Genomic DNA, 26,372 nt, shown 5'->3' with positions numbered 1-26,372 from the left:
ATCTCCAAACCCCATCCTTGGCTAGTTCCAAATAGATCATGTTGCCATTGCAAAGAAAACACAACAGGAGATCCATAACATCGAAGTTCTTAGAAGTGCAAATCTTGACTCAAACCATTCTCCCTCAAAGATTAAGGTAAGACTTCTTCCAAGGAACACTAAGAATATCAAGTGGAAAAAAAATCAACAGGTTTGGCACAGAGACGTTCAGATCCAGTAAGGAGTTCACCCAGAAGCTCAAGTCTCAAGATCCAGATAATTGTGAGCAACTAGAAGAAGCACTAGTCAAGACAGCTAACAATATGGCCCCATTAACAAAACCAAAGAAACATACATGGTGGACTTGCGAATGTGATGTCGCTCTGAGGCAAAGGCAGCTTGCTTGGCAGAAATGAAACTCACAGAAGAATCAGGACAATCTATCAAAATTCTTAGATGCAAGAAAGCATACTTCCAAAACCATCTACGGTGTTAAGCGTGCTTTCGACAAGAACCAGCTAATACAGATAGATAGAGGATGATTTTAAGAACAATACTCAAGATTTCTATAAGAACTTCAAACAGAATCTTAGCAAACACAGTCCCCCAAGAGTACATTTTAAGGGACCAGATGGTAAACTTGCCTACAATAACCAGGACAACTGTTATATCCTGGCGAATTACTCCTCAACTGCAAAACACCAGAATCCAGTTTCACATTCGGAAACAATGCGCCTGCCCATTCTGATTCATCACCCTCCAAAAAAGAAGAAATTAGACAGATCATACATTTGCTAAAGAACAACAAGGCACCAGGAGAAGATTCAATAATTGCCGAAATGTGGAAAAACGCAGGAAACAAGGCAATCAATAAACTAACGGAGATAATTCGCAACATTTGGGAAACTGAAGAACTTCCATGTGGCTGGTCCTCTGCACTGATCCACCCTCTTCATAAAAAAAGGTGACAGAATGAACTTGAACAATTGTCGAGGCATTTCTCTGCTCTTAATAACCTACAAGATTCTTTCAACGGTGCTTCAAACTAGAGCAGAGGAACAGTTAGACTCGCAGCTGGGTGAATACTAAGGAGGTTTCAGAAAAGGACGCTCATATGCTGAACAAATCATGAATCTTAAATTTATCATTTCCTACCTGAAACAAAGAAATAAGAAATTGTAGTGACCTTCGTAGACTTCAGAAAGGCTTACGACTCAATTGACCTAGCCACTCTTATCAAAATCCTGAAAGAATTTGGCCTAGATAATAAAACAAGAGCAATTATCCAACAGACTCTTACTAACACCACCTCCAAAGTGAAATTCATGGGAGAGATTTCGGATGCCTTTGGAACCAGGATGGGAGTCAGGCAAGGAGATGGTCTCTCACCTTTATTTTTCAACTGCGTAATTCAGAAAGTCATCCGTGAGTTGCGGAAGGGAATGAGCAGCAAAGCTGTTGAAAAAAAGGTCAGACTTGGTTATAGAAATATGAATCTGAACGTTGATTGCTTGGCCTTTGCAGATGACCTTGGAAGTTTTTCTAATTCGCTAGACATAGCTGCAGAACAAATCAATGACCTGAAGACACAAGCAGCAAAGCGGGACTCCAGATCTCCTTCGAGAAAACAGAATTTCGAACAAATATTAAGTCAGCACCGAGAGTGCTAGAGGTAGGAGAAGTGAAAATCAAACAAATGGGGAAATTCAAATACCTTGGAGAGTGGGTAGATTCCAGTTCTTCTGAGAAAGAATCCTTTACACCACAGATCAGGAAAATGGAAACGGCATATCAACTAACAGAAAATGTCTACAGGAAGAAATCTATATCCATTAATGCCAAGATACGACATTACTGCACAGTAATACGACCGGAGGCTTTATATGCTGCAGAATGCCTTACTCTGAATAGGAAAGGTCTGTTCAAGAAATTAGAAATTAAAGAAAGGCAGATCTTAAGGAAAATCCTAGGGATAATCAAAGACAATGGAGAATTTACAAGACGACATAATCGTGAACTTTACACACATGTAGAAAAGATCACAGACACCATTTGCAGGAGGAGAATAGTTTTCTATAGCCACATTGCCCGTATGAATACTACATGGCTGAACAATAGGGTCTTAAATTACTTTCTCAACAAAAAAATATAAAGGAGGCGTGGCACCAAGGTAGAGAAAGACTTGTAAGGAGTGGGGATAACAGAGGAGGATATCCAGAAATGTATTCCACTCAAGAAGAAACTCCAAGAGCATCGTGGTTTCCAAGAAAAACCAAAACTAAAAACTGATAAAACATAGACTGAAGCGAGGGAGGAACAACATAGGATTTGAATGCGGGAATACTGGGCGAAAGTTGAAGCCCAAGAACAAGGGAAAGGAAAAGGACAGCTGAAATAACATGGTCCGTAGATGGCTGAAATAACAGCAAGAAGAAGAACTAAATTTACAATGACAGAAAACTAAGTTTATGATACTGATAATAATAATAATAATAATAATAATAATAATAATAACAACAACAACAAAACTGCAAGTAGAGTTCCAAAAGTGTTGATGTAAGCAGAAAATAACATAACAAAAATTACCAGTATAATAAGCAATCCATTAAATGCTCATTACGAACCCCTGCATAGTTTACGAAACCATTTGAATAATAATAATAATAATAATAATAATAATAATAATAATGGGAGCACTAAAAATAAAACACCTAAAGTAAACTACAGAGGTTCAATGGACTGTCTAGCCGGCTGGAATAATGCCAACAACAGAGTAACGGTATTGCAACAGCTTGCATTCTATGCTAGAGTGGAGAGCAGTGAGGACTTCATTGAGATAAGTTCTAAAATATAACTTTTTAAGGATTTAAATAGAAATAAACATAAATGTATATATATTTCTGAATATATTATTTGAGTGTGATTTGATAGTATTGATGATGCTCTTTAAAAAATGAAACATATCATTCTATTTTAATTAAGTCGTTTCTTTTTCGGGTAAGATTCTGTTACCATATGTTTTCTCTTTTTCACATAATTTATAAGTGTATTTATTTTAAGATTGGTTTTGGCAGATTAAAGAAACTAACAGTTACAAATTAGCGGCTCACTGTCACACTGATGCATCAAAGGTTTTTGGCGATGCAAGGATGGGAAAGGGAGGTAGCGACCATGGCCTTAATAAAGGTACAGCAACAACATTCGTCTGGTGTGAAAATGGGAAACCTTGGAATACCATCTTCATGGCTACCGACAGTGGGATTTGCACCCACCAATCTCCCGAATGCAAGCTCACAGCTGTATGACCCTAACCGCATGCCCAACTCACTCAGTAGATTGAAATGTTGCAACAGACATGTTCTTATTCATTAATAAGATATTAGTAGTTATGTAGAAATGAAAAGATTATCACAGGATAGGGTGGCATGGAGGGCTGTATCAAATCAGTCTATGGACTGATGACCCAGCAGCAACAAGGTATAATTGCAAAATTAATGAAGAAAAGAAAATCAGACCATGGAAGATTCAATTTATTTTCTTTTTAATGTTTACATCATAACCTTCATGAGACAAAGGAGTTTTACATGCCCTAGTTACAATGAATTAAGGCACCACTTTGTAAACAGAACATACACTACCGGTCAAAATTTTCGATCACCTATGCACAAAACTAGATACTTTATTTCAATGTACAAACACATCGTAAAAACTAAATAGACCAACAAAATATATATTTTCTCTCTCTATCATTAAGTAGAATACAATATGGTTTATATTTTAGCCTCTTCGAAGTATCCACCCTTCGCCCTCTGAACAGCTGCACAAACTCTTGGCATTCTGGAAATAAGATTTTGTAGTGTTTGTGTAGATATTGCAGTCCAACAGCTCTGTAAATTATTCCATAGCTCTTCAATATTAGTTGACCTCAGTTTTCGGACCTCCCTGTTAAGTTCATCCCATAACAGTTCAATGGGATTTAAGTCCGATGACTGACTGGGCCAAATCATATTTTTCAGTTCCCCACATTTCTCTTTTTCTATTGACATACCCTCTACACAATTTAGAAGAATGTTTGGGGTCATTGTCCTGCTGCAGAACAAACCCACGACCAATAAGCCTCTTGCCAGATTGAACTGCATTGTTGATCAGTATCCTGTGATATCCTTCCTTCTTTAATGTTGCATTAATTCGCACTATATCACCGACTTTATCACCCACAAAACATCCCCACACCATAACCGACCCTCCACCATGCTTCACCGTAGGTGTCACACACTGACTCTTCATACGTTCTCCACGAAATCGACGAACAAACATTCAATGATGGCTCCCAAATACTTCAAACTTCGATTCATCCGTGAGTAACACCTTGGACCATTGCTGTACGCTCCAGTTTTTATGTTGCTGTGCCCATTGCATTCTTTTCCCCTTATTTTGTGTCGTAATAAAGGTTTCTTGGCCACTATGCACCCCTTTAAACCTCGATCACGAAGAAGGCGTTGCACTGTTGAGACAGAGATTGGAGCAGCTCGCATATTATTGACTTCCTCACGAATTTCAGGTGCCATACGAGTCCTCTGACGTTTACTCCTTACACATACAAACTGATCTTCCCCGTATGATGTTACACGGGGTCTTCCAGATCGCGAAACACTTGCATTGGCACCGGTTTGCTTGAACCGCTGCAATGTACACACCACTGTAGATTGGGCTACGCCAACTTTTGTTGCTATTGTCCTACTAGAATATCCTTCGTGATGCAGAGCTACAATTACAGCACGTTTTTCAGTTTCAATCTCCTGCTTCTGTTCCATTTGGAGGTAATATGGTATGCACCTGATCACACACACACACACACACACACACACACACACACACACACACACACACAAACACAAACACAAACACACACACACACACACACACACACACACACACACACACACACTGCTAGCTGCACACAGTGTACTGAAAACTAATGTGAACTGCTTGCTACACAGACAACTGAAGGAATGAGGCCTATTCGAGTGGACACGTCAGTGTTGTGGTTACTCATCAGCGACCCTCCATGCGGAGAACCGGTCAAATACACAACAGAGTCGTTTCGTCTTTACATGTTTATGCTTGTTTTATTATCAGAACAGGGCTATGATAGATTATTTAAAATTACATCTCTGTTTTAACCACAAATCCATAGTTGTGATAGGTGAAGGAAAACTTTTGACTGGTAGTGTAACTTTCACCCTTTTCCAAGAATACTATTTCCTTCTACTGTGACAGATACACTATTAAATTGAGAAAATCAAATCACTGAAAACCATACATCCCAATTAATTTCAGATAATATTTTCAAAGTCAGGAATTAAGTGAAAAAATAACACTGCTCAAAGACTGACTTATTCCCAGTGTAGGTGGCAGGATAATTGTAGATAAGAGCACTAGCTTCCGCTCCCTTGTCAGGAAATGAATTGAAATTCTTACGGGCTGAAAAGAGAGAAGGAAAATTAAGTACAACACTCATCAGACATCCACAATTAATCTGCCAAAAATAAGATACATCTCAGAGCATTTTTTAAACAAATGACAGATGAAATACGGGGAACAGAGAGGAGAAAGGGAGACATAGTTGTTATAACCAGGTTGCGGCATATTCAAAATTCGGAGAGTTTTCTGATTTATCACAGAAAAGAACAAATTTTCCTTTGTTTCAGGTTAGACAACACATTTATCTGAACCTCTTATTAATTGCAACCAACCCACCCACCCACCCACCCACCCACCCACACACCCACCGACCAACAGACCGACCAATACTGATCTGCATTTAGGGCAGTCGCCCAGTTGGCAGATTCCATCTGTTGTATTCCTAGCCTTTTCTTAAATGATGGCAAAGAAATTGGAAATTTAATGAACATCTCCCTTGGTAAGTTATTCCAATCCCTAACTCCCCTTCATATAAACTATTTGCCCCAATTTGTCCTCTTGAATTCAAACTTTATCTTCATATTTTTCATCTCCTAATGTCATTCCATGCCATCTCTCCACTGACAGCTTGGAACATACCACTTAGTCTAGCAGCTCGTCTCCTTTCTCCCAAGTCTTCCCAGCCCAAACTTTGCAACATTTTTGTAACGCTACTCTTTTGTCGGAAATCAACCCGAACAAATCAAGCTGCTTTTCTTTGGATTTTTTCCAGTTCTTGAATCAAGTAATCCTGGTGAAGGCCCCATACACTGGAACCTTACTCTAGATGGGGTCTTACCAGGGACTTATGTGCCATTTCCTTTACATCCTTACTACAACCCCTAAACACCCTCATAACCAAGTGCAGAGATCTGTACCCTATATTTACAATCCAATTTATGTGATTACCCCAATGAAGATCTTTCCTTATATTAACACCTAGATACTTACAATGATCCCCAAAAGGAACTTTTACCCCCTCAATGTAGTAATTAAAACTGAGAGGACTTTTCCTATTTGTGAAACTCACAACCTGACTTTTAACCCCATTTATCATCATCTCACAACATTATCGAGTTCATGTTGCAGTTGCTCACATTCTTGTAATTTATTTATTACTCTATACAGAATAACATCATCCATAAAAAAGCCTTACCTCTGATTCCACTTCTTTACTCATATAATTTATACACACCTATATAAGAAAACATAAAGGTCAAATAATTTATACAGATTTATACAGATAAAGCTTTGCCTACTCTAATTCTCTGAGTTCTATTTTTTTTTTTTGCTAGTTGCTTTACATCGCATTGACACAGATAGGTCTTATGGCGACGATGGGACAGGCAAGGGCTAGGAGTGGGAAGGAAGCGGCTGTGGCCTTAATTAAGGTACAGCCCCAGCATTTGCCTGGTGTGAAAATGGGAAACCACGGAAAACCATTTTCAGGGTTGCCGACAGTGGGGTTCGAACCTACTATCTCCCGAATACTGGATACTGGCCGCACTTAAGCGACTGCAGCTATCGAGCTCGGTGTTCTATTTTCTAGAAACTTAGCCACCCATTCAGTCACTCTTTTGTCAAGTCCAATTGCACTCATTTTTGCCAGTAGTCTCCTATGATCTACCCTATCAAATGCCTTAGATAGGTCAATCGCGATACAGTCGAAATGACCTCCTGAATCCAGGATATCTGTTATATCTTGCTGGAATCCTACAAGTTGAGCTTCAGTGGAATAACCTTTCCTAAACCCAAACTGCCTTCTATGAAACCAGTTTTAAATTTGCAATCATGTCTAATATAATGTAATACTACTCTTAGTAGCACTAAATGTAACTCACATAAAGAACACTAGTGAACAAAGTCTTTATCAAATGGATGAAAATTGGAGTATCTGGTCACATTTGGTGTGCTTAATGATAAATCTGAACTTGAAAAAATTCCATCAAGTAACACTGGGCTAAAACAAGCGCATCTTAAACATTTTAATGCTTGTGGTTTTTTTTCTTCATAATGAGCTGGTAGCGAATTTTGAGTAATAGGGCTTTGTGCAGTATGTGAGCTGCATGGTAAGTAGATTTATAGCCTTATTATTTATTGGCACCAGACTATCTTCTATTACCTAAGAGGATGGAATCTGGAATGCAATATACCGTATTTAAACTTAGACCTAGCTGAGTACTGTTTAATCTCGTGTATAGACATTTTAATAGTGTATAGTGTATTCATGCTTACATTCACTTCTCTTATGTTTTTGGACAACTTACAGTAAAAACCGAACAATAATCTCTCTCACATAAAATAAAACATGAAATCCTTATTCAACATCCTTTGATCCTTCTTATAGCCCAGAAGAGAAAAAAAGAAACTTCACTTAATTCAACGAAGTACACTTAATTGTTTAATTACAGGTATTACCCTCACTAAAAACAGTAAAGTGAGATTTTGGGATATAGGCTACAGCTGCAGATCCTCCTAGGACCAGTCATCAGAATTTCATTATACAGGAAGAGACATTAGCAATCTTTAGGGTAATTCAGACTACAGGATTTTTTTTTTTTATGTGTACAGGCATAGGTGTCTTAATGTAAGAACTGTATTTTAGAGCGCAACCCTGAAAAATGGAGGTTTTTCATGTCCTAAAACAGTGTAGATGTTTAAAAGGAACATCAATACTAGTGGAACTAGTAGCAGATTCAGATGATCTCAAGAGAATTTGTAACAGTTAATTACCACATTATTAGAAATTCAGTGTACTCCTGGCAACTTTGAGCAGATTTGAAATATGAAACCCTATTAATGGGACTTCACGGTGTATTATGAAGTAGTGTTATTTTCTTAGTTTTTGGGACAGCAAAGGAACTAACTCCTAGAGAGAATTATAAACCAGGACAACACAATGCTAATTGTGTCCTTTTGGTAAAATTGGACAAGGTACTTTTTCCTTCCTCCGCTACTCATTAAGTTGAGGTTTATGATTAATTTTGTGGAAGCTATGAAGGAGAGTTTTTTCATTTTTTTTTTTTATCTTGGAAGCCGGTTCCCAAAACTTGGCAATGCAAAAGTTAAAGGGAGAAAATTAGCAGGAGACCAAGTCAGAAAACTTTTCCCAAACAGAATCTTTGAAAAATAGGTTAACTGCTGAGGAATTAACAGCCTGGAATTATGAACAGCTTATACAAGAATATCAGGACAGTTACTAGAAGTTAGAATGTTATAAACATCCCTGAAAATACACTTATGTAATTTCCATCTAGTCTTTCCCTCAACAACTTAGGAGTTTGCCAGGAGTTGAAGGTGAAGAGCATTATAAGATATTCCACCAAGACATTCACACAATGAGCAACAATATCAAAGAAGTTGGGATACAAAGACAAAAGGTAATTATTGTTAATTTCAGCTGAGCTAGGATTACACTCTCCATAACAAATAGAAACTGACTGACTCATCACATTTTGGAGGGGTTAAACGTGATATTTCATAAAATTGATTTATTTATCAGTAGAGGTTATGATGCAACCTTGAATTTGTTGATAATGTCTTCAAGGGTTTACATCAGACTAGCTGAACACAGGATCAATTACAACCAGCACATTTTAATTTATTTGTTCCACAAATCACAACATAACAATCAGTGGCGTGCGGTGGTTTTGAAAAGTGGGTATGCTGTCCAAGGTAGGACGTACTAATTACCGGACGTAGGAAGTATAATTTAAAGAGCATCATTATATAAACGAATGTAACCAAGCTGTAACCATATAGACTTACCTATGTGTAATCTCATGAAAATTGAAGAACTTCTAACCAGAGCGTACAGTATCATGTCAAATCCTTGGCTCTTCAGGAAACACAAAATAACTAGTGACATCACATCTATAGATTTAAAAAATTAATATAATTTTTAAAACTGCAATTAACTTATTGAGATGTATAGAAATAGTTTATTTATGCGCAATGACATTGCATAATTCGTTAAAAAAAGGACGACAAATGTGTCATTGTTGCATTTTTGTATAAAAATTGTTATTTTATTCAGTTTCCTACATCAAAGTACATAGATTAGTAGAAATCACGTCTATTTCATGTATCACCCCTCACTATTCAGTTGAAAAAACTCTTTGATCTCTTATGTATGTATCAGAAAACTCTCTGTCATGTTACACTTTTCACCCTTCAGCACAGAAGCCAACTTGAAATACCTCTGACACTAATGCAACAGTATCATGCATATTACATTGTACACATAGGCCTATCAAAAATTGATAGTAACTTATTTGCTACGTTTTCGTGAGGGTTCTTCTATTGTCCACTGTATGCTCTACTACTAACAAAACTGTGCATTAAGTCCCTCCACAAGATTTTTGTTTGTTTTGAGTCTACTTGAAGGTGAAATCTAGTCGTCTCTCTTGTTTTGTGAATGTTGTGATGACATTATCATAAAATGTGTCTGTGCTTTTCAGTTGGTGCAGAACTTCCTTTTCTATGGACAGAACAGCCAAGCCTGATAGCCGCTCTTGACTCTGTGCTGACCTCTGATAAGTCTTAATCCTCCTGAGGGCTGAATACGATCTTTCAACTGACGCTGTTGTGCTTGGAACAGTTACTATAAGTACACCCAATTTGTACACTTCAGGCAGGGCTGTATCTAATTGCTTTTCAGAGAACACACTAACTGATGAGGGTGTTGACCATAAAATTCATCAAACGAATACAGCACGGTAAGTTCATTCTTCAATCGGATAAAATCAAACAAGTCTTTATAGGACAGTTTAAGACTTTCAAAAGCAGAATGAGGAAAAGTAGCTTTGTACGCTTCACACTTCAGAGGATCCAACAAGGAAGTAAACTGTAATTGGTTTAATGACCCAAATCGTTCGTCTAATTGTACAATAATGTCGTCAAAAATAGAGTGGTAAAGGAATTTCCTTGACATTATTAGATCTTCTTCCCGACATTGTCGTTTATTTGGTAGAGAGTCTTCGACACCATGATAGACCAGAGTCTCGGCCCAAATTACGTCGCACTTTTTCCTGAGGTTTAGTATCTCTCTTTTGATTTCCTGAACTTTTTGGGAGCAATATAGGACGTCTAAATGCTTGGATTGAAGGATATTGAAAAGGATATCAGTGAAGGTGAAAATGTTGCTAAAATCAGTAACAAAAAGGAAGTTTCAGTGCTGGTTAGAAATTTTATAAAACCTTATGCCGCTACAACTGTTTCACTGTCCCACTTTGAGCTTTCATCTAAAACATTCCGAAAGAATTCAAGGAATGAAGTGCGATGTTCTTTCACTGTGTGAACAAGACGAGATGAAAAATTCCACCGTATTGAAGCATTTCTAGGCATCCTCTTTACGGTAAATTCTTTCAGTTCATGAGATCGTTTAGAGGACTTGTGAAAAAATGATCCTAATTCTGTTAAGGTCTGAAAAAATATTCTACATTCCTTGATACAGGAAAATGACTGTGACAAAAACAGATTAAGCTTGTGAATAAATAAATATGGATAAATATGGCCTTCGGAAAGAGTTCTTGTACTTGTGTGGCCGGCCATCACAGCTGCTCCATCGAACGTTCGTGCAACCAACATGTAGTTTAAGTCAAACTCTGTAACAATGTTTTTCACATGTATAAACAAACCACTGGCTGTTCGATCTGCGCTGACATCAGTGAAAGAAATGAACCTTTCGTGAACTTTACCACTTTCAGAATCAACTTATCTCAGAGTGGTTGATAGTTGAGAGAAATTCATAATGTCTGAAGTCTCGTCAAGAAGAAGGGCAACGAAAATAGCATGTTTTATTTCTGACTTCACTTTTTCCAAAACTACATCACTGACTGCTCTTATTAAGTCATTTTATATCCTGTTTGAAGTCCCGCGGAACACGGTCGATGTTTCTAGGTGTGTATTTAACGTCGCATCGTAAGTGGCGAGTAAGTTCAATGCACCCAAATAAGCACCCCTGTTCAAAGAATCTTCACCCTCAGAATGTCCACAGAATGGTAGTTCGTGAGTAGCTAAAAAACACACATCATCAATCAATCGCTTGAGCACCTTTCTGTTTTTCCGAACGGTCTCATTATATTGTACAGTGCTTGCACGCAATTGAGCATCAAGCTGAATATCAATTCTAGATTTTCCAAACATAATAGTGCAGAAATGTGTGACTGCGATTTCTCATGCTTTTGAATGGCATTGTGCAAATTACTCAGATTATAATAACCAGTGTCAGATCAAACAGTTCGGTCTCTTGCAAAGAGTAAACATGGCTAGCAAACAGTTTATTAAATTTGGAACTTCCAGCAATCCATTCTATTTTACTGTACTGTGAAGTTTGGAAATGATGAACGTACTCTTGACTTTTGTTTTTATGCGTCCCTTTAATGTTGGGCATATCTGCAGAAGATTTTCCAGATTGAACAATTTCTAGTTTCTCACATGGCAAATATTACGATAGTTGAAACTAATAAGAAATTACCGTACCGTATATTTCACTAATACTTATACTTAAATACACAATTATGCACTCACGACACAGCACTGTCCACGTTTCATGTTATTATTATGAAAATGATTAGAACGTACGTCCCTACAAACACGCCACATGGTCCACAACAACGCTGGTACCTACTATATAGTAGGCACATTTTTCTCACACTGTTACACTTAAGAAAAAATAATTTTCAATTCAATGAACTGGGTATTCGTACTTTTAAAACGTTCTTCACTGCTGTCAGTTATCACTCGCAAGAACTGTTTCAGCAATAAGCCAAATCACAATAAATAAACGTATCATAAACCAGCACAAAGTTGCTTCACACTGCTACACCATGCGATCAAGCCGGGCAGCGTTGAGTTGTCGGCTTACCAAGCTCGCTAACTGGCGCGGTTACTACGCATGCGTCACTTTGAACTCAACGCTGGGCGAGCCAAACGGTAGGTGTGTCGCATACCCTCGCTAATGATGAAATTCCTACTGCAGAATAACCTTCCTGCATACTGTAGAAAACCATACTGCAGCAAATGCTCTTAGTTAAAAAAAAATTATTATTTCCAACTGACAAGATAAAAATATTTGTTGCACTTACAGTTGCATTATTGCTTACTTTGCTTCTCAAGTCCAACGGGTAAGCCTGGCTTAGCCTGCATACCCACAATGCATGCCACTGATAACAATATGATCCGGGAGATAGTAGGTTCGAATCCCACTATCGGCAGCCCTGAAAATGGTTTTCCGTGGTTTCCCATTTTCACACCAGGCAAATGCTGGGGCTGTACCTTAATTAAGGCCACGGCTGCTTCCTTCCAACTCCTAGCCCTTTCCTATCCCATCGTCGCCATAAGACCTATCTGTGTCGGTGCAACGTAAAGCCCCTAGCAAAAAAAAAGAGATAACAATATGCCATTTACGATCTTAAAATAGGACTTAATATTTTAAAATTTACCTTTGCTTCATATGAATCAATTTTATTTTATGCTAGTGTATAACCTATCTGATTCTCAGATATGTTAGGAAGACATATAAAACAATGTGCTATCTTTAAAATGACTGGTGTTTTACCAGTTTGATTCTCAGATATGTTTTGGGTATGCCATCATTATTACAGTTGGTCTTCAGAAATGTTTTAGAATGTATATAACATCATATTATATGTATTTCCAATTGGATTTGAGGTTATGTTAAATAGCTGGTGATGATCCAACTGTCAGGTCAAAACTAGTTTCAAGTGTACAAATATATTATATGTAACTAGCAATTACTTGCGGCCTTGCTCGCGTGGATTTCGTAATTTGAACAAAGTAATCGTTCTTGGGCATTGTACTAAGACATTATCTGAAAATTACTAAAGTATAAAAACTTACCCAAAAATTGAGTTTCATTTACCCCAGAAATTCTTTGTAAACCATGTTTGTGGTATTACCGTTTGGGGCTAAGACGACCATGCAACATAGAACTGTACATGTAAGAAATACTGTAGTCTTCTCTCAAGTCGAAAAAATAAATGCATATTTCTTTATTCTTAAAGAAGATTCCAAATACCTATTCCCACATCTGTAACATCTTCAGTTTTTGAGATATACATAAGTTCAACCCCTTGATCAGTCCTTCCCCCACCCCCATCTAAGTGTATTTTCCAAAAACAGAAATACGTGTTTCTTTATTTTTAAAGGAGATTCCAAATACCAATTTTCACCTCCGTAACATCTTCAGTTTTTAAGATATAAGTATCCACATAAAAAATAATTCAACAATTTTTCACTTCTTTTCACCCCCCGTTAATTGGCTTCTCCGAAAACAAAAAGGTACATGTTCCTGTATTTTTAAAGGACTTCTCAAATACCAAGTTCCTTGTCTCTAACATGTTAAGGTTTTGAATATAAGATAGATATACTGGTACTCATTTTAAAAATTCACCCGCTTTTCCAATTCTTTTCAGCCTCTTACCTGAATTTTCCGAAAACCTGTAACAGCTTCAGTTTTTAAAATAAACTATACTCATAAACATTTTTCAACTCCTTATTTACTTATTTTCAACCCCACACCCCTTACATTGATTTTCCGACAAAACAAATGCGTGTTTCTTTATTTTTATTTATTCTAAATTATTCTAAATTTATTTATTCTACTAATTTTCACATCTGTAACATATTCAGTTTTTGAGATATAAGTATCCTCATAAAAGTAATTCAACTCACTTTTCACCCCCCCTTTCCCACCTGTTAAGTTGATTCTGCCCTCCCCAAAAGTGCGTGTTTCTTTATTTTTAAAGGAGATTCCAAATACCAATTTTCACGTCTTTAACATCTTTAGGTTTTGAGATATACTGTAAGTATCCTCATACAGAGAATTCAACTAATTTTTAAATTCATTCACCTCCCTTAAGTGGATTTTCTGAAGACAAAAGAACACATGTTTCTTTACTTTGAAATAAGATTCCAAATACAAATGTTCATGCCTCTAACATCTTCAGTTTTTGAGATATAAGATCCTCATAAAAAGAATTCAACTCCTTTTTGACCCCAGCCCATTAAATTGATTTCCCCCACCCCCGGCCAAAACAATGCGTGTTTCTTTTTGAAAGGAGATTTCAAATACCAATTTCCATGTCTGTAAACTTCAGTTTTAGATATAAGTTTCTCCATAAAAAGAATTACATTTTTTCCCCACCTTTCACCCGCCCCACTTAAGTGAATTTCCCAAAAACCAAAAATACTTGTTTTTTATTTATAAAGGAGCTTCCAAATGCCAATTATCACAACTGTAACATCTTCAGTTTTGAGATATATGTATCCACATAAAAAGGAATTAAAATCCTTTTTCACCGCCCTCGCCCCCAAGCTGATTTCCCCAAAAATGCATGTTTTTTTTTGAAAGGAGATTCCAAATACTAATTTTAATGTCTGTAACATCTTTAGTTTTTGAGATATAAGTATCCTCATACAAAGAATTCAAGTAATATTTCAATTAATTCACCCCCCCTTAAGTGGATTTTCCAAAGACAAAAGATTATGTGTTTTTTTACTTTGAAAGAAAATTCCAAATACAAATTTTCATGTCTGTAACATCTTCAGTTTTTGAGATATAAGTAACATCATGAAAAGAATTCAACTCCTTTTTCACTCCACCCCCGTTTGTTAAGTTGGTTCCCCACCCCACCACCAAAAATGCGTGTTTCCTTATTTTTGAAGGAGATTCCAAATACCAATTTTCACATCTGCAACATGTTAAGTTTTTGAGATATACTGTAGATATGCTAATTTTAAAAATTCACCCCCCATTTTCAGTTCCCCTTAAGTGGATTTTCTGAAAAAAATATTTATGTTTCTTTACTATTATAGGAAATTCCAAATACCAGTTTTCAAATCTGTAATATGTTATACGTGTCTGAGATAAATTGCAGATATAGTCTTATTAAAAATTCACCTCGTTTGTCACTCCTGTTCATCCCCTACTCATCGGATTATCCAAAAACACAAAAATACGTGTTCTTTAATTTTCAGAGGAGATTCCAAATACCAATTTTCATGTCTGTAACATCTTGAGTTTTTGAGATATATGTCTCCTCATAAAAGGGGATCAACACTTTCCCCCCCCCCCCCCCATTTTTTCACCCCCGCCCCCAAATGAGATTTTCGGAAAACAAAAAAATATGTATTTCTTCATTTTTAGAGGAGATTCCAAATACCAATTTTTATGTCTGTAAACTTTTAAGTTTTTGAGATATAGATATACTCATTTTAAAAATTCACCCCCCTTAGCGACAGAATATCCAAAAATCCTCCCTTAGTGAGCACCTACACCCTAATATAAATGTATCCCCAAAATTTCATTTCTTTATGTCCACTAGTTTTGGCTGGGCGATGACCAATCTGTCAGTCAGTCAGTCAGTTAGTCAGTACATGCTATTTTATATGTATAGATAGATATAATAGTTTTGTAAAATAAATTGGTATTGATTAACTATAATAACAGGATTCATGAATTGAGACTTTTGTTGCTTACTCCTGTAACCGTACAGAATTCCAACCCCACGTAAAGTCAATTTTTGTATTTACGACAATTTATTAATGTATCATAAACATTATTTAGTCATTGTAAGAACTGTGTGTTAACTTGGTGGCATTCTGTAACACCAGAAGTGGGAAATTTTGATTAAGCAAGAGAACTAAACATAGAGAAAGTTGGGTAAGAGGTTGGTTTGCCCAACACGACGTATGTCTCCCAACAGTTTCAAGGCATCAGTACGCCAATGTTGAGAGTCAAAATTTTGAAAATGGCATGTCATATGTGACAGAAATGGAAGATGGTGATTAGCTAGGACAGAGAAAACCATGTGACTTGGAAGAGTTTATTTTATGGCTGGTTTGCTGAAAGTTTGGTATTATTGGTCTTGACTAGTGGAATTGCTGTTATCGGCTGGTTGTCCCATTTGAAGTGTGCGACGTTTTTGTCGTATTATATGTTGGTATCTGCGTCTTTGAGAATTGTGGCTTGCCCTGACTCTTGACTGGGACGTCTGATTGACTTTGGTGTTATGGCGATGTCTACTGAATTGCTAATCTAGTTAACTTCAAACTGTATTTGTCGTGGTCTCCGACCATGAACTTGAATTCCAGTTAGCCTAGTGTTTGCTACGTTATTGCCGAATGTGGCGAGGTATGAGGGTATCTAACCTCAACTTTGAGTGAAGTATGTATGAGCGCACTCATTACCACAAGTTCAATATAAAAAGTGGAAGATTACTGTTATCAATGCAATATGCATGATATTTTTCTGTCTGGTAGCAGGTGGTGGCATTTAGCCAGATTGTATAAATATTTGTGCTAAGAAGATGGTACCTTATTTTGTAAAACATGTACAGTGTAATTTAGCATGTTCTATGAGAAGCAAAGGATGGAGAAAATCCTAATGTAGTATCTTCTTAGCAAGGTTGTACCAACCAGCTAATTAATTTATTTGACTTGATTATATTTTGTAAATTCAGTGATCATTTTGTATAGTGAGACAAGAGTGTGTTTCAGATGAGATGATGTTATAGGTTAGGATGGTGGATAGTGTTGGCATGTGTTTTGAATATACTGTATATGTAATCAGTATTTATTTTGTATAGAGAGAGAAAAGTGTGTATCTCTTCTGTTATCATTAATGTTGACATGTGTTATGAAGGTGGATGTTATTGGTATGCTCCAGCCACATAGATGAGTTACTTTTTTTTTTTTTTTTTAAAGTATACTTACATATCTTAATTCTTTCTGTGTCATTTGAGGAGAGAGTATAACCTAGCCAGTATATCCTCATAACTTTCCAGTTCACCGAGTCATCAGGTTGGGTAAGCAAGTAGTTCAGCTCCACGGCTAAATGGTTAACATGCTGGCCTTTAGTTCAAGGCACCCCGGGTTCGATTCTCGGCCGGGTCGGGGATTTTAACCTTACTTGGATATTCCAACTGGCTTGGGGAAAAAAACAAAGAAAATAAGAAAACGGGAAAAGATGGAAAAAATTAAAAAATGCGAGGAAAAGACAAAAGTAAACAATTTAAAAAATCAGTATATCATCAGCCTGTGACCCCACCCTGGAAGATATATTAGTCTCATGCTAAGTTCATATCGTGTATCATCTAGTACACTGGCGCCCAATCAGTTTTTCTTTTCTTGTTAGTTGTGTTCTGTATCATGGTATTAATTAAGTACAGTAAGTGTAAATGTATTGGGGAGTCCAGAAACCTATAGGTGCCACTTGGGTTCTACAGCAGTTTAGGTTTTATATTAATAATAATATTAATGGATTTATGAGAGTTACCCTGAGTAGTGCAGTTTTAAAAATGAATGTTATGAGTACTAGTAAAGTTGTGATCACATTGTGGAGCTAGTGTTTGGTTCGTACCAGCCAACTCTGTATCAACGTTGAGCATCACTACCGTGGGAATATTGTTGTTCTATTGTGTTAACTGGCATCGGTGGTGGTTTTTGTCGTGAGTGTCTTGAGGTGAAAAACTGTGTGGCACATGGTCATCAGCCCATATCAACAAGGAAAACTATAGAGATGATTATCAAAATGAGAAAAACAAACAGTAAAGGAACAATCGCTTGAAGAATAAGACAAGAGGGATTCATGAAAGGACTCCCTCTACATTACATGACCTAATATCACAGAGTCAAATGAAACCTAAATGGCAGGCCTACAATATTGAAAGCCCATAAAACTGACCAACAAAAACAATGCAATGACTACTGTTTGTTGTGATGGTGCTTTATCTCCTCTGCTGCCACTCACCTCTGATAGATGGGATTACTGCTGCATCCCGAGTAGAACAGCCAACCTGAATATTGGCGGGAAGTAGCTAGGGAATTAGATAACTGTGTTGCTTTAGCATGCTATTCCTCCGGTTCATATATATTCTAATAACTACTGGTATGTGGCACACTGGCTCATCACACTATTCCAGCTATTCAATCCCTGCTCTGAGGCATTGATATGAATGAGGAGTGTGCACACTTAATGGAAAATGGCAGATCAATGTTCACCGCTGTCTGTGGCTGGGTTGTTCCAGGTTTGGAAATTGGCACTGTTAGCATGTCAGCGTAGTACTGTTCACGAAAAGTGGGAACCTGTGCCATGTTTCATCTGATAGAGCACATCATATGATAAGCAATGCCTTAATGTAACATTCCTGTCACTTAATATTGTCAGATCAAAATTAAGATGTATGGCTTTTCAGGCCCCAGCATCAGTGGGTAGGGTCTGACACATCCCACTCTGAAGAGTCTAGTGTCAGACCTAAGACGAAATGCTGGTTAATAGAGCAAATTCCTGAAAAGCCATACATCTTAATTTTGATCTGATTTTGATATGCTTTATTGGTGGAAAAAATATCTAATTCCCTCCATGGGAACTTAGAATTTCCATTTAGTTAATATTGTATTCTGACAAGAATACTGATGTCACTGTAATGACGTATGTAAAGTTCATTTGTCCATATGTGTTACAGCATCATGGGGAAATGGATGAGCGTATTTTAATGGGACTTGATACCTATTTCGCCGGCGTCGCAGTGTAGGGGTAGCATGTTTGCCTTTTACTCGGAGGCACTGGGTTTGATTCCCGGCCAGGTCAGGGATTTTCACCTGAATCTGAGGGCTGGTTTGAGTTCCACTTAGCCTACATGATTACAATTGAGGAACTGTCTGTCAATGAGATGGTGGCCCCAGTCTTGGAAGCCAAGAATAATGGCTGAGAGGATTTGACGTGCTGACCACACAGAGCCTCATAATCCGCAGGCCTTTGAACTGAGTAGCGGTCGCTTCGTAGGCCATGGCCCTTTGGGGTCGTTGCACCATGGTGGTTTTTTTTGTACCTATTACTGTTCAAAATAAAGTTGAGTAGGTTCTTAGCTATAAGAGTACAAAAATTTCACCAGGAGGGGCCTAAGGCACAAAAGTCTAGGTATCTTTGTTACAGTTGGTTTTACATGAAAATAGCTCATAGCAAATTTTTGCTTTATACCTTTCATTGATACAGTTAAAAAAAAAGGGAATCTAGGGAACAGTGTGAGGGGTGGACAAAAATGTCTTCATACACATGCCAAGTGATTTTTCCCATCAACGACGGGTACTACAGCTAGTATTATATATACAGTGGTCTGCCAAATTATTATACTCAGATTGAAAATACATGGATTTGCTAACATTTTGGTAAAATAAATATATTTCTGGTAATATTTCATGCATTTTCTTTATTTCATTTGTATTTTACATATTCTGTTTACCGCTTTCCACAGAAAAACAGTTTCTTAGCTACAATTGTCTTTGTAATGATCAACGTTTAATATTTTGTGAAGCCACCCTTAGCTGCAGTCAGTGCAGAGACCCTTCTTGGCATACTTGTAATGCATTTTCTTGCCTGTTCCTCCATATTTTTGCTGTTCCAAACCTCAATAAGTCTTTCTAGGAGCATGTTCTTGCTTGTAATGACATCTTGTTTAGTAATTCCTTTTTTCAGTGCCTTCCAAATATTTTCTATTGGAATCATGTCAGGCGAGTTGACTGGCCAGTCCAATACATTAATTTTTTGATTCTGTAGGAATGCTGTCACCAATTTAGCCTTGTGGCATGGTGCTAAATCATGCATGGAGGTAACATCATTTTTCGGGAATCATTCTGAGACTTGAGGCAAAAGTTCGTTCCTTAGCACCAGCTCGTACTGATTCTTCCGCATTATGCCTTGAACAATATACGGAGGGCCATTACCTTTGCTGTTAATCAAGAACCATATCATTATGGAGAGAGAATGTTTCACCAGTTCTACAACACATTCTTCATTGAACTTTTCATTGGTGCAGCGTCGAACAAACTGTTTTATCATCAAGGATCTGTATCGAAGATTCATCTGTGAAGCAAACCTAAAAAATACAATGCCAGTGTAAGAGAGTATTAATCAATATTATCTTATATCATGAAAACGCAATAAATTGCATGTACGATTTCACAAACCTCATTCCAATCTTCCTCTGGCCAATTTTTGTGATCGTTAGCCCACTGAAGCCTATTTTGTTTCATAGCAGTTGTCAACTTTGGTTTCTTTAAAGGGCGGCGGCATTTCAGATCCATCTCTTTGAAACGCCGCTCTAAAGTTCTTTGTGATAAAGCAATCCCAGCATTCCAAAGTTTATTGGTTAACACTTTAGCAGATGTCCTACAAATTTTTGTTGCATAATTGTGAATTATTCTGCCTATTCTGGGCAAAGTTATCCTTTTTCCGCCGCACCAACCTCTGTGGCATGAGTCAAGAGGTGTGCTTGTTTTCATTTTTTTGGCGATATCTCTCACCGATGAGCGTGAAACCCCCACGATTGATGCAATCTGCCATTGGTTATACTGACAGTAGGGCAATAATGTAGAAAGTGTGGCTTTCTTACGAAGGCTTAAGTCACAAGACTTCCCCATCTCAATTTGTAGGTTAGAATCCCTAAACGGAGAATAACAACGGATTTAATGCATTGTTCCACACGGCTTCTTATTACTAAGTACTCTGCATTCCTTAGTGTAAAAGTAACTTGTAATTACAAACATTAAAAGTGAACAGATAGACCACAATAACCATAGGACGTCAACGATCAATTGTAATACACAACTTGAGCGCCAATAGTGCTGAAGTTCCAGGCTAATCAACAATGACACAACACTATTTAATCCTTGCCAACTTCTTGATATATGTAGCAGTCTTAAAAGAATAAATAACTCCTGAAAAGACAAGCTGTAGCACTAACAATGGAAAATATAACAGCTTTGCTTTTTAAAAAGGCAAATACTTGTTCTGAGTATAATAATTTGGCAGACAACTGTATAATATAAACATTCTACTCTGAAATCCATGAATAATGATTCTCTTACCTTCATTTACAAAAAAATTAGCAAAATACTGCATCACTGCAATAGCACTGTTGCTATGAGGAATGTGTTTTGTCGATTTCCATTCGTAAGCATTCTTCTCTGGATGGAACATTACAGCATAAAAAGGGAAATTACGAGATTCGATGCTAGACACAAATTCTAAACCATGGCTATCAAAGCCAGTAGACAAAATTCGCCATTCTTTATCCAATCCAAATGCAGTCATATTCTGAAAAACAAAAAGAAGAAAAAAGTTGCACATGCTTCTAGCGAGTTATTTGATCACATTTTACTAAATCAATACTGTCAGGTATAACTGTGATTGATGTACTTGGTACACAAGTCTATGATACATTTCATTCTCAAGCTATTCAACATTCTATCATGAAAAATCTCCAAAGAATGATGAGACCTTTCTTATACCAGTAACTTTCAAATAGTGGATCTTTCCTGATGTAACTAGTACCACACTTTATGGAAGCCAACATAGGACTAAGTCAATATAATGTATTCAACTCATTTCAGCTCAAGCACAATCAAGTTCATCACTGGTTCAAAACAATTCAGTCATAAAATGAGGAACCTCTGTCTCAAAGTAAGAGCCAGACTGAAATATCCCCATAGACTCAGGTCTAAAGTTCGCAAAATTTTAGAATTCCAACATAAAAACATATTCAAACATTATTCTAAGGAGCTTGAGATACCATGGTTAACTAGGGATGGAAAACGAGAGTGCATGTCTTGAGAAACCTGAGAACTTCTCAATGTCTTGCTGATGAGACACATCCCACGAGACATTCAACAGCAGTAAGCACGCTTGATGTCTTCTTGTATACTGAAAGCGATAACACACTGTGCCATCTCGGCCAACTGGACAAGTCAGGAAGTGATTTGGTCTTGTATTCACAGCAAATGAGTGAACAGCATAGACGTATGTGCATGTGGGAAGAAATCTGGTAGGAGATGTAATTTACCCCAGTCTAATGTATTGATGTGCTTACCTTCCACCACTTTGCAGAAAATATTTCTTCTCTGATTCTCCATTTTCATGTCTTCTTCAAAAAATCAACATGTGTCAACATGTCTTCACTCAACCGTGGCCTCTATCTTACTAATACACGGCAGCTGTTTCTCCGACATGGCTACATCATCGCCTCTGGCTTTTGTGCTTTCTTTTAGTAAGTTCCTTTATCCTCTCACCCTTTCCTCCATATTTTCTGCCCCTCCTTCCACTGGAACTACATAAATATATATATATATATATTTTTAATTTCTTCATCTGTGGTATTGTGCTGGTCTGAGAAGAGAGCTACCCTTTCCATCCACTGCTTCTGTCGGTTATTTTCCGGCACTGCACCTTACCAGTACAACTTCCCCAGCAGCTTGAATTGTATAAGGTAGGGTGAGAGACTTCTTTCTCATAATTATTTCACACTGTTCCAAAGCTGGTTCTTCCTGGTTCTTTTGGAACATGCCTTGTATCTATTCCCACTTATAGCAAAGTTCTGCTTAATAATTTGCTTAAAGCCAGGCTGAGTGGCTCAGATGGTTGAGGAGCTGGCCTCCGACCCCAAATTGGCAGGTTCGATCCTGGCTCAGTCCGGTGGTATTTGAAGGGGCTCAAATACGTCAGCCTCGTGTCGGTAGATTTCCTGGCACGTAAAAGAACTCCTGCGGGAATAAATTCCAGCACCTCAGCGTCTCTGAAAACCGTAAAAGTAGTTAGCGGGACGTAAAGCAAATAACATTATTTATTAATTTGCTTAACTTCTGCCTGAGTTGTGAATACGATGAAACCAGGCCCATATCCATCTGTTGGATTGCACTTTATACACTTTAAAATACTAACTCCCCTTACTCTCTTCTACAGAAATGCCTGAGTTATGGTCTGTCGTGCCCGAAATAGCGCTGTGTGTGCCTTTTTATATAAACACTTGCAGTGCTGTGAACACTGAATATGGTAACTTTTCAAATCCACATTCGCTTGTGTGTTACATATCTAATTGACCTTGGTGAAGTTAGCTGAACCTGGCTCAGGTACGTTCGGTTCCAGGTGTTGACATCACGGTCAGCTGTTCCTTACCTCACAGATGATTGCTTGGTTATCTGTGTTAAGAAAATGCTTGTTGCATGTCTAAAACTTTTATAAACGTTGTTAAATTTATACCATTTATCATTCTATTCTCTATTTTTCTTTGCGATTGAAGAGGGAAAGTTACAGTTTGTAAAATAGTTGGAGAGTGTTCTAAAGAACCTATGTGAATTAGATTCTCGCTTGCCTCCTTGCTCTATTCTTTACACCTGAAAAATATCTGTTGAAATTTCTAAAATGTTATTAAGTTGTGTATTTAGGGTTCAACGCATGTTTGTTATCTTAATAGGTTGGATATGGCATGCCTATTAAGCATATGAAGCTGTGGATGTTCTTCTATAACTGAGATATGAACTGATTGTACTAGGGATCCCAGGGAATCACTGGAGAGGTAGAGGGAATATTTTGAACATCTTCCCAATGTAAAAGGAAATCATAATGGTGGTGTTGCAAACAGCCAAGCTCATGGGGAGGAGAAAAATGTTGGTGAAATTATGCTTGAGGAAGTGGAAAGGACAGTAAATAAACTCCATTGTCATAAGGCAGCAGGAATAGATGAAATTAGACCTGAAATGGTGAAGTATAGTGGGAAGGTAGGGATGAAATGGCTTCATAGAGTAGTAAAATTAGCGTGGAGTATTGGTAAGGTACCTTCAGATTGGACAAAAGCAGTAATTGCACCTATCTATAAGCAAGGGAACAGGAAGGATTGCAACAATTATCGAGGTATCTCATTGATTAGTATACCAGGCAAAGTATTCACTGGCATCTTGGAAGGGAGGGTGCGATCAGTCGTTGAGAGGAAGTTGGATGAAAACCAGTGTGGTTTAAGACCACAGAGAGGCTGTCAGGATCAGATTTTCAGTATGCGCCAGGTAATTGAAAAATGCAACGAGAGGAATAGGCAGTTGTATTTATGTTTCGTAGATCTAGAGAAAGCATATGACAGGGTACCAAGGGAAAAGATGTTCGCCATACTGGGGGACTATGGAATTAAAGGTAGATTATTAAAATCAATCAAAGGCATTTATGTTGACAATTGGGCTTCAGTGAGAATTGATGGTAGAATGAGTTCTTGGTTCAGGGTACTTACAAGAGTTAGACAAGGCTGTAATCTTTCACCTTTGCTGTTCGTAGTTTACATGGATCATCTGCTGAAAGGTATAAAATGGCAGGGAGGGATTCAGTTAGGTGGAAATGTAGTAAGCAGTTTGGCCTATGCTGACGACTTGGTCTTAATGGCACACTGTGCCGAAAGCCTGCAGTCTAATATCTTGGAACTTGAAAATAGGTGCAATGAGTATGGTATGAAAATTAGCCTCTCGAAGACTAAATTGATGTCAGTAGGTAAGAAATTCAACAGAATTGAATGTCAGATTGGTGATACAAAGCTAGAACAGGTCGATAATTTCAAGTATTTAGGTTGTGTGTTCTCCCAGGATGGTAATATAGTGAGATTGAATCAAGGTGTTGTAAAGCCAATGCAGTAAGCTCGCAGTTGCGATCAACAGTATTCTGTAAGAAGGAAGTCAGCTCCCAGACAAAACTATCTTTACATCGGTCTGTTTTCAGACCAACTTTGCTTTACGGGAGCGAAAGCTGGGTGGACTCAGGATATCTTATTCATAAGTTAGAAGTAACAGACATGAAAGTAGCAAGAATGATTGCTGGGACAAACAGGTGGGAACAATGGCAGGAGGGTACTCGGAACGAGGAGATAAAGGCTAATTTAGGAATGAACTCGATGAATGAAGCTGTACGCATAAACGGCTTCGGTGGTGGGGTCATGTGAGGCGAATGGAGGAGGATAGGTTACCTAGGAGAATAATGGACTCTGTTATGGAGGGTAAGAGAAGCAGAGGGAGACCAAGACAACGATGGTTAGACTCGGTTTCTAACGATTTAAAGATAAGAGGTATAGAACTAAATGAGGCCACAACACTAGTTGCAAATCGAAGATTGTGGTGACGTTTAGTAAATTCTCAGAGGCTTGCAGACTGAACGCTGAAAGGCATAACAGTCTATAATGATAATGTATGTATGTATGTATGTATGTAATTATTATTATTATTATTATTATTATAGGAAGCCTCTGTGGCTCAGGCGGCAGCGTGCCAGCTTCTTACCGCTGGATACCGTGGTTCAAATCCCGGTCACTCCATGTGAGATTTGTGCTGGACAAAGTGCAGGCAGGACAGGGTCTTCTCCGGGTACTCCAGTTTTCCCTGTCATCTTTCATTCCAACAACACTCTGCATGAACATTTCATTTCATCTGTCAGTCATTTATCATTGCCCCAGAGGAGTGCGACAGGCTTCGGCAGCCGGCATAGTTCCTATCTTCGGCGCTAGAGGGGGGCCTCATTCATTCCATTCCTGAGCTGGTCAGATGACTGGAAAACAGGCTGAGGATTTTCATTATTATTATTATTATTATTATTATTATTATTATTATTATTGCATTTTTTTTCCTATCCAATTCTTGGCTGGGTGAATAGTTCAATTCCCGGTTCAATTTGGACTTGTGACAAAGCCTCTCACTGGGTTAAATGTTGGCGCAGCAACCTTGTAAAGATTATTTCACTGAGCTAAGGAGCAGTTGATCGTGATGACAACTCCTGAACCCGAAAATACCAAAGCCAAGTTCAACTAATTTCACCAAGGTCAAATACTGCAGATCCATAACACACAAGAGAATGTGGATTTGAAAAGGTACTTGATGTCCACAGTACTGCCAGGGCTTATGTAAGAAGGCACACACAGCACTATTTTATTCATGACAGATCAAAATTCAGGCATTCCCATAGAAATTAAAAGCAAGTAAGGGGAGAAGAGTTACAAAAAATGTATAAAATGCAATCCAACATATGGATATGGGCCCAGTATTATCACCCTCACTACTCGGGCAGAAATGAGGGAAATTACAGTATTAAGCAGGTTCTTGCCATA

The 26,372-nt window shown here is 37.7% G+C and overlaps 1 protein-coding gene across 2 annotated transcripts in view; it reads right to left on the bottom strand.

The window, feature by feature from the left end:
• Window positions 1-3,499: 3,499 nt before the first annotated feature.
• LOC136864330 (gamma-glutamyl hydrolase A) overlaps window positions 3,500-26,372 on the bottom strand; it is a 204,228-nt gene continuing 181,355 nt past the window's right edge. The window contains exons 6-7 of one of the 2 annotated variants that reach the window (XM_067141169.2): window positions 21,334-21,562; window positions 3,500-5,463 (exon numbers count right to left, since the gene is read on the bottom strand). In XM_067141169.2, coding sequence (XP_066997270.2) covers window positions 5,342-5,463; window positions 21,334-21,562 — 351 coding nt within the window. In that variant the 3' untranslated portion in view covers window positions 3,500-5,341. Of the gene's footprint in view, window positions 5,464-17,192; window positions 17,395-21,333; window positions 21,563-26,372 lie in introns of those variants that run through there. The other variant, XM_067141170.2, reaches the window with a different exon arrangement.

The sequence above is a fragment of the Anabrus simplex genome, chromosome 2 (assembly GCF_040414725.1).
Source record: "Anabrus simplex isolate iqAnaSimp1 chromosome 2, ASM4041472v1, whole genome shotgun sequence".
Classification (NCBI taxonomy): Eukaryota; Metazoa; Arthropoda; class Insecta; order Orthoptera; family Tettigoniidae; genus Anabrus; species Anabrus simplex.
Note: the sequence above shows the minus strand (reverse complement) of the source record. Positions and strands in the feature narration are given on the sequence as shown.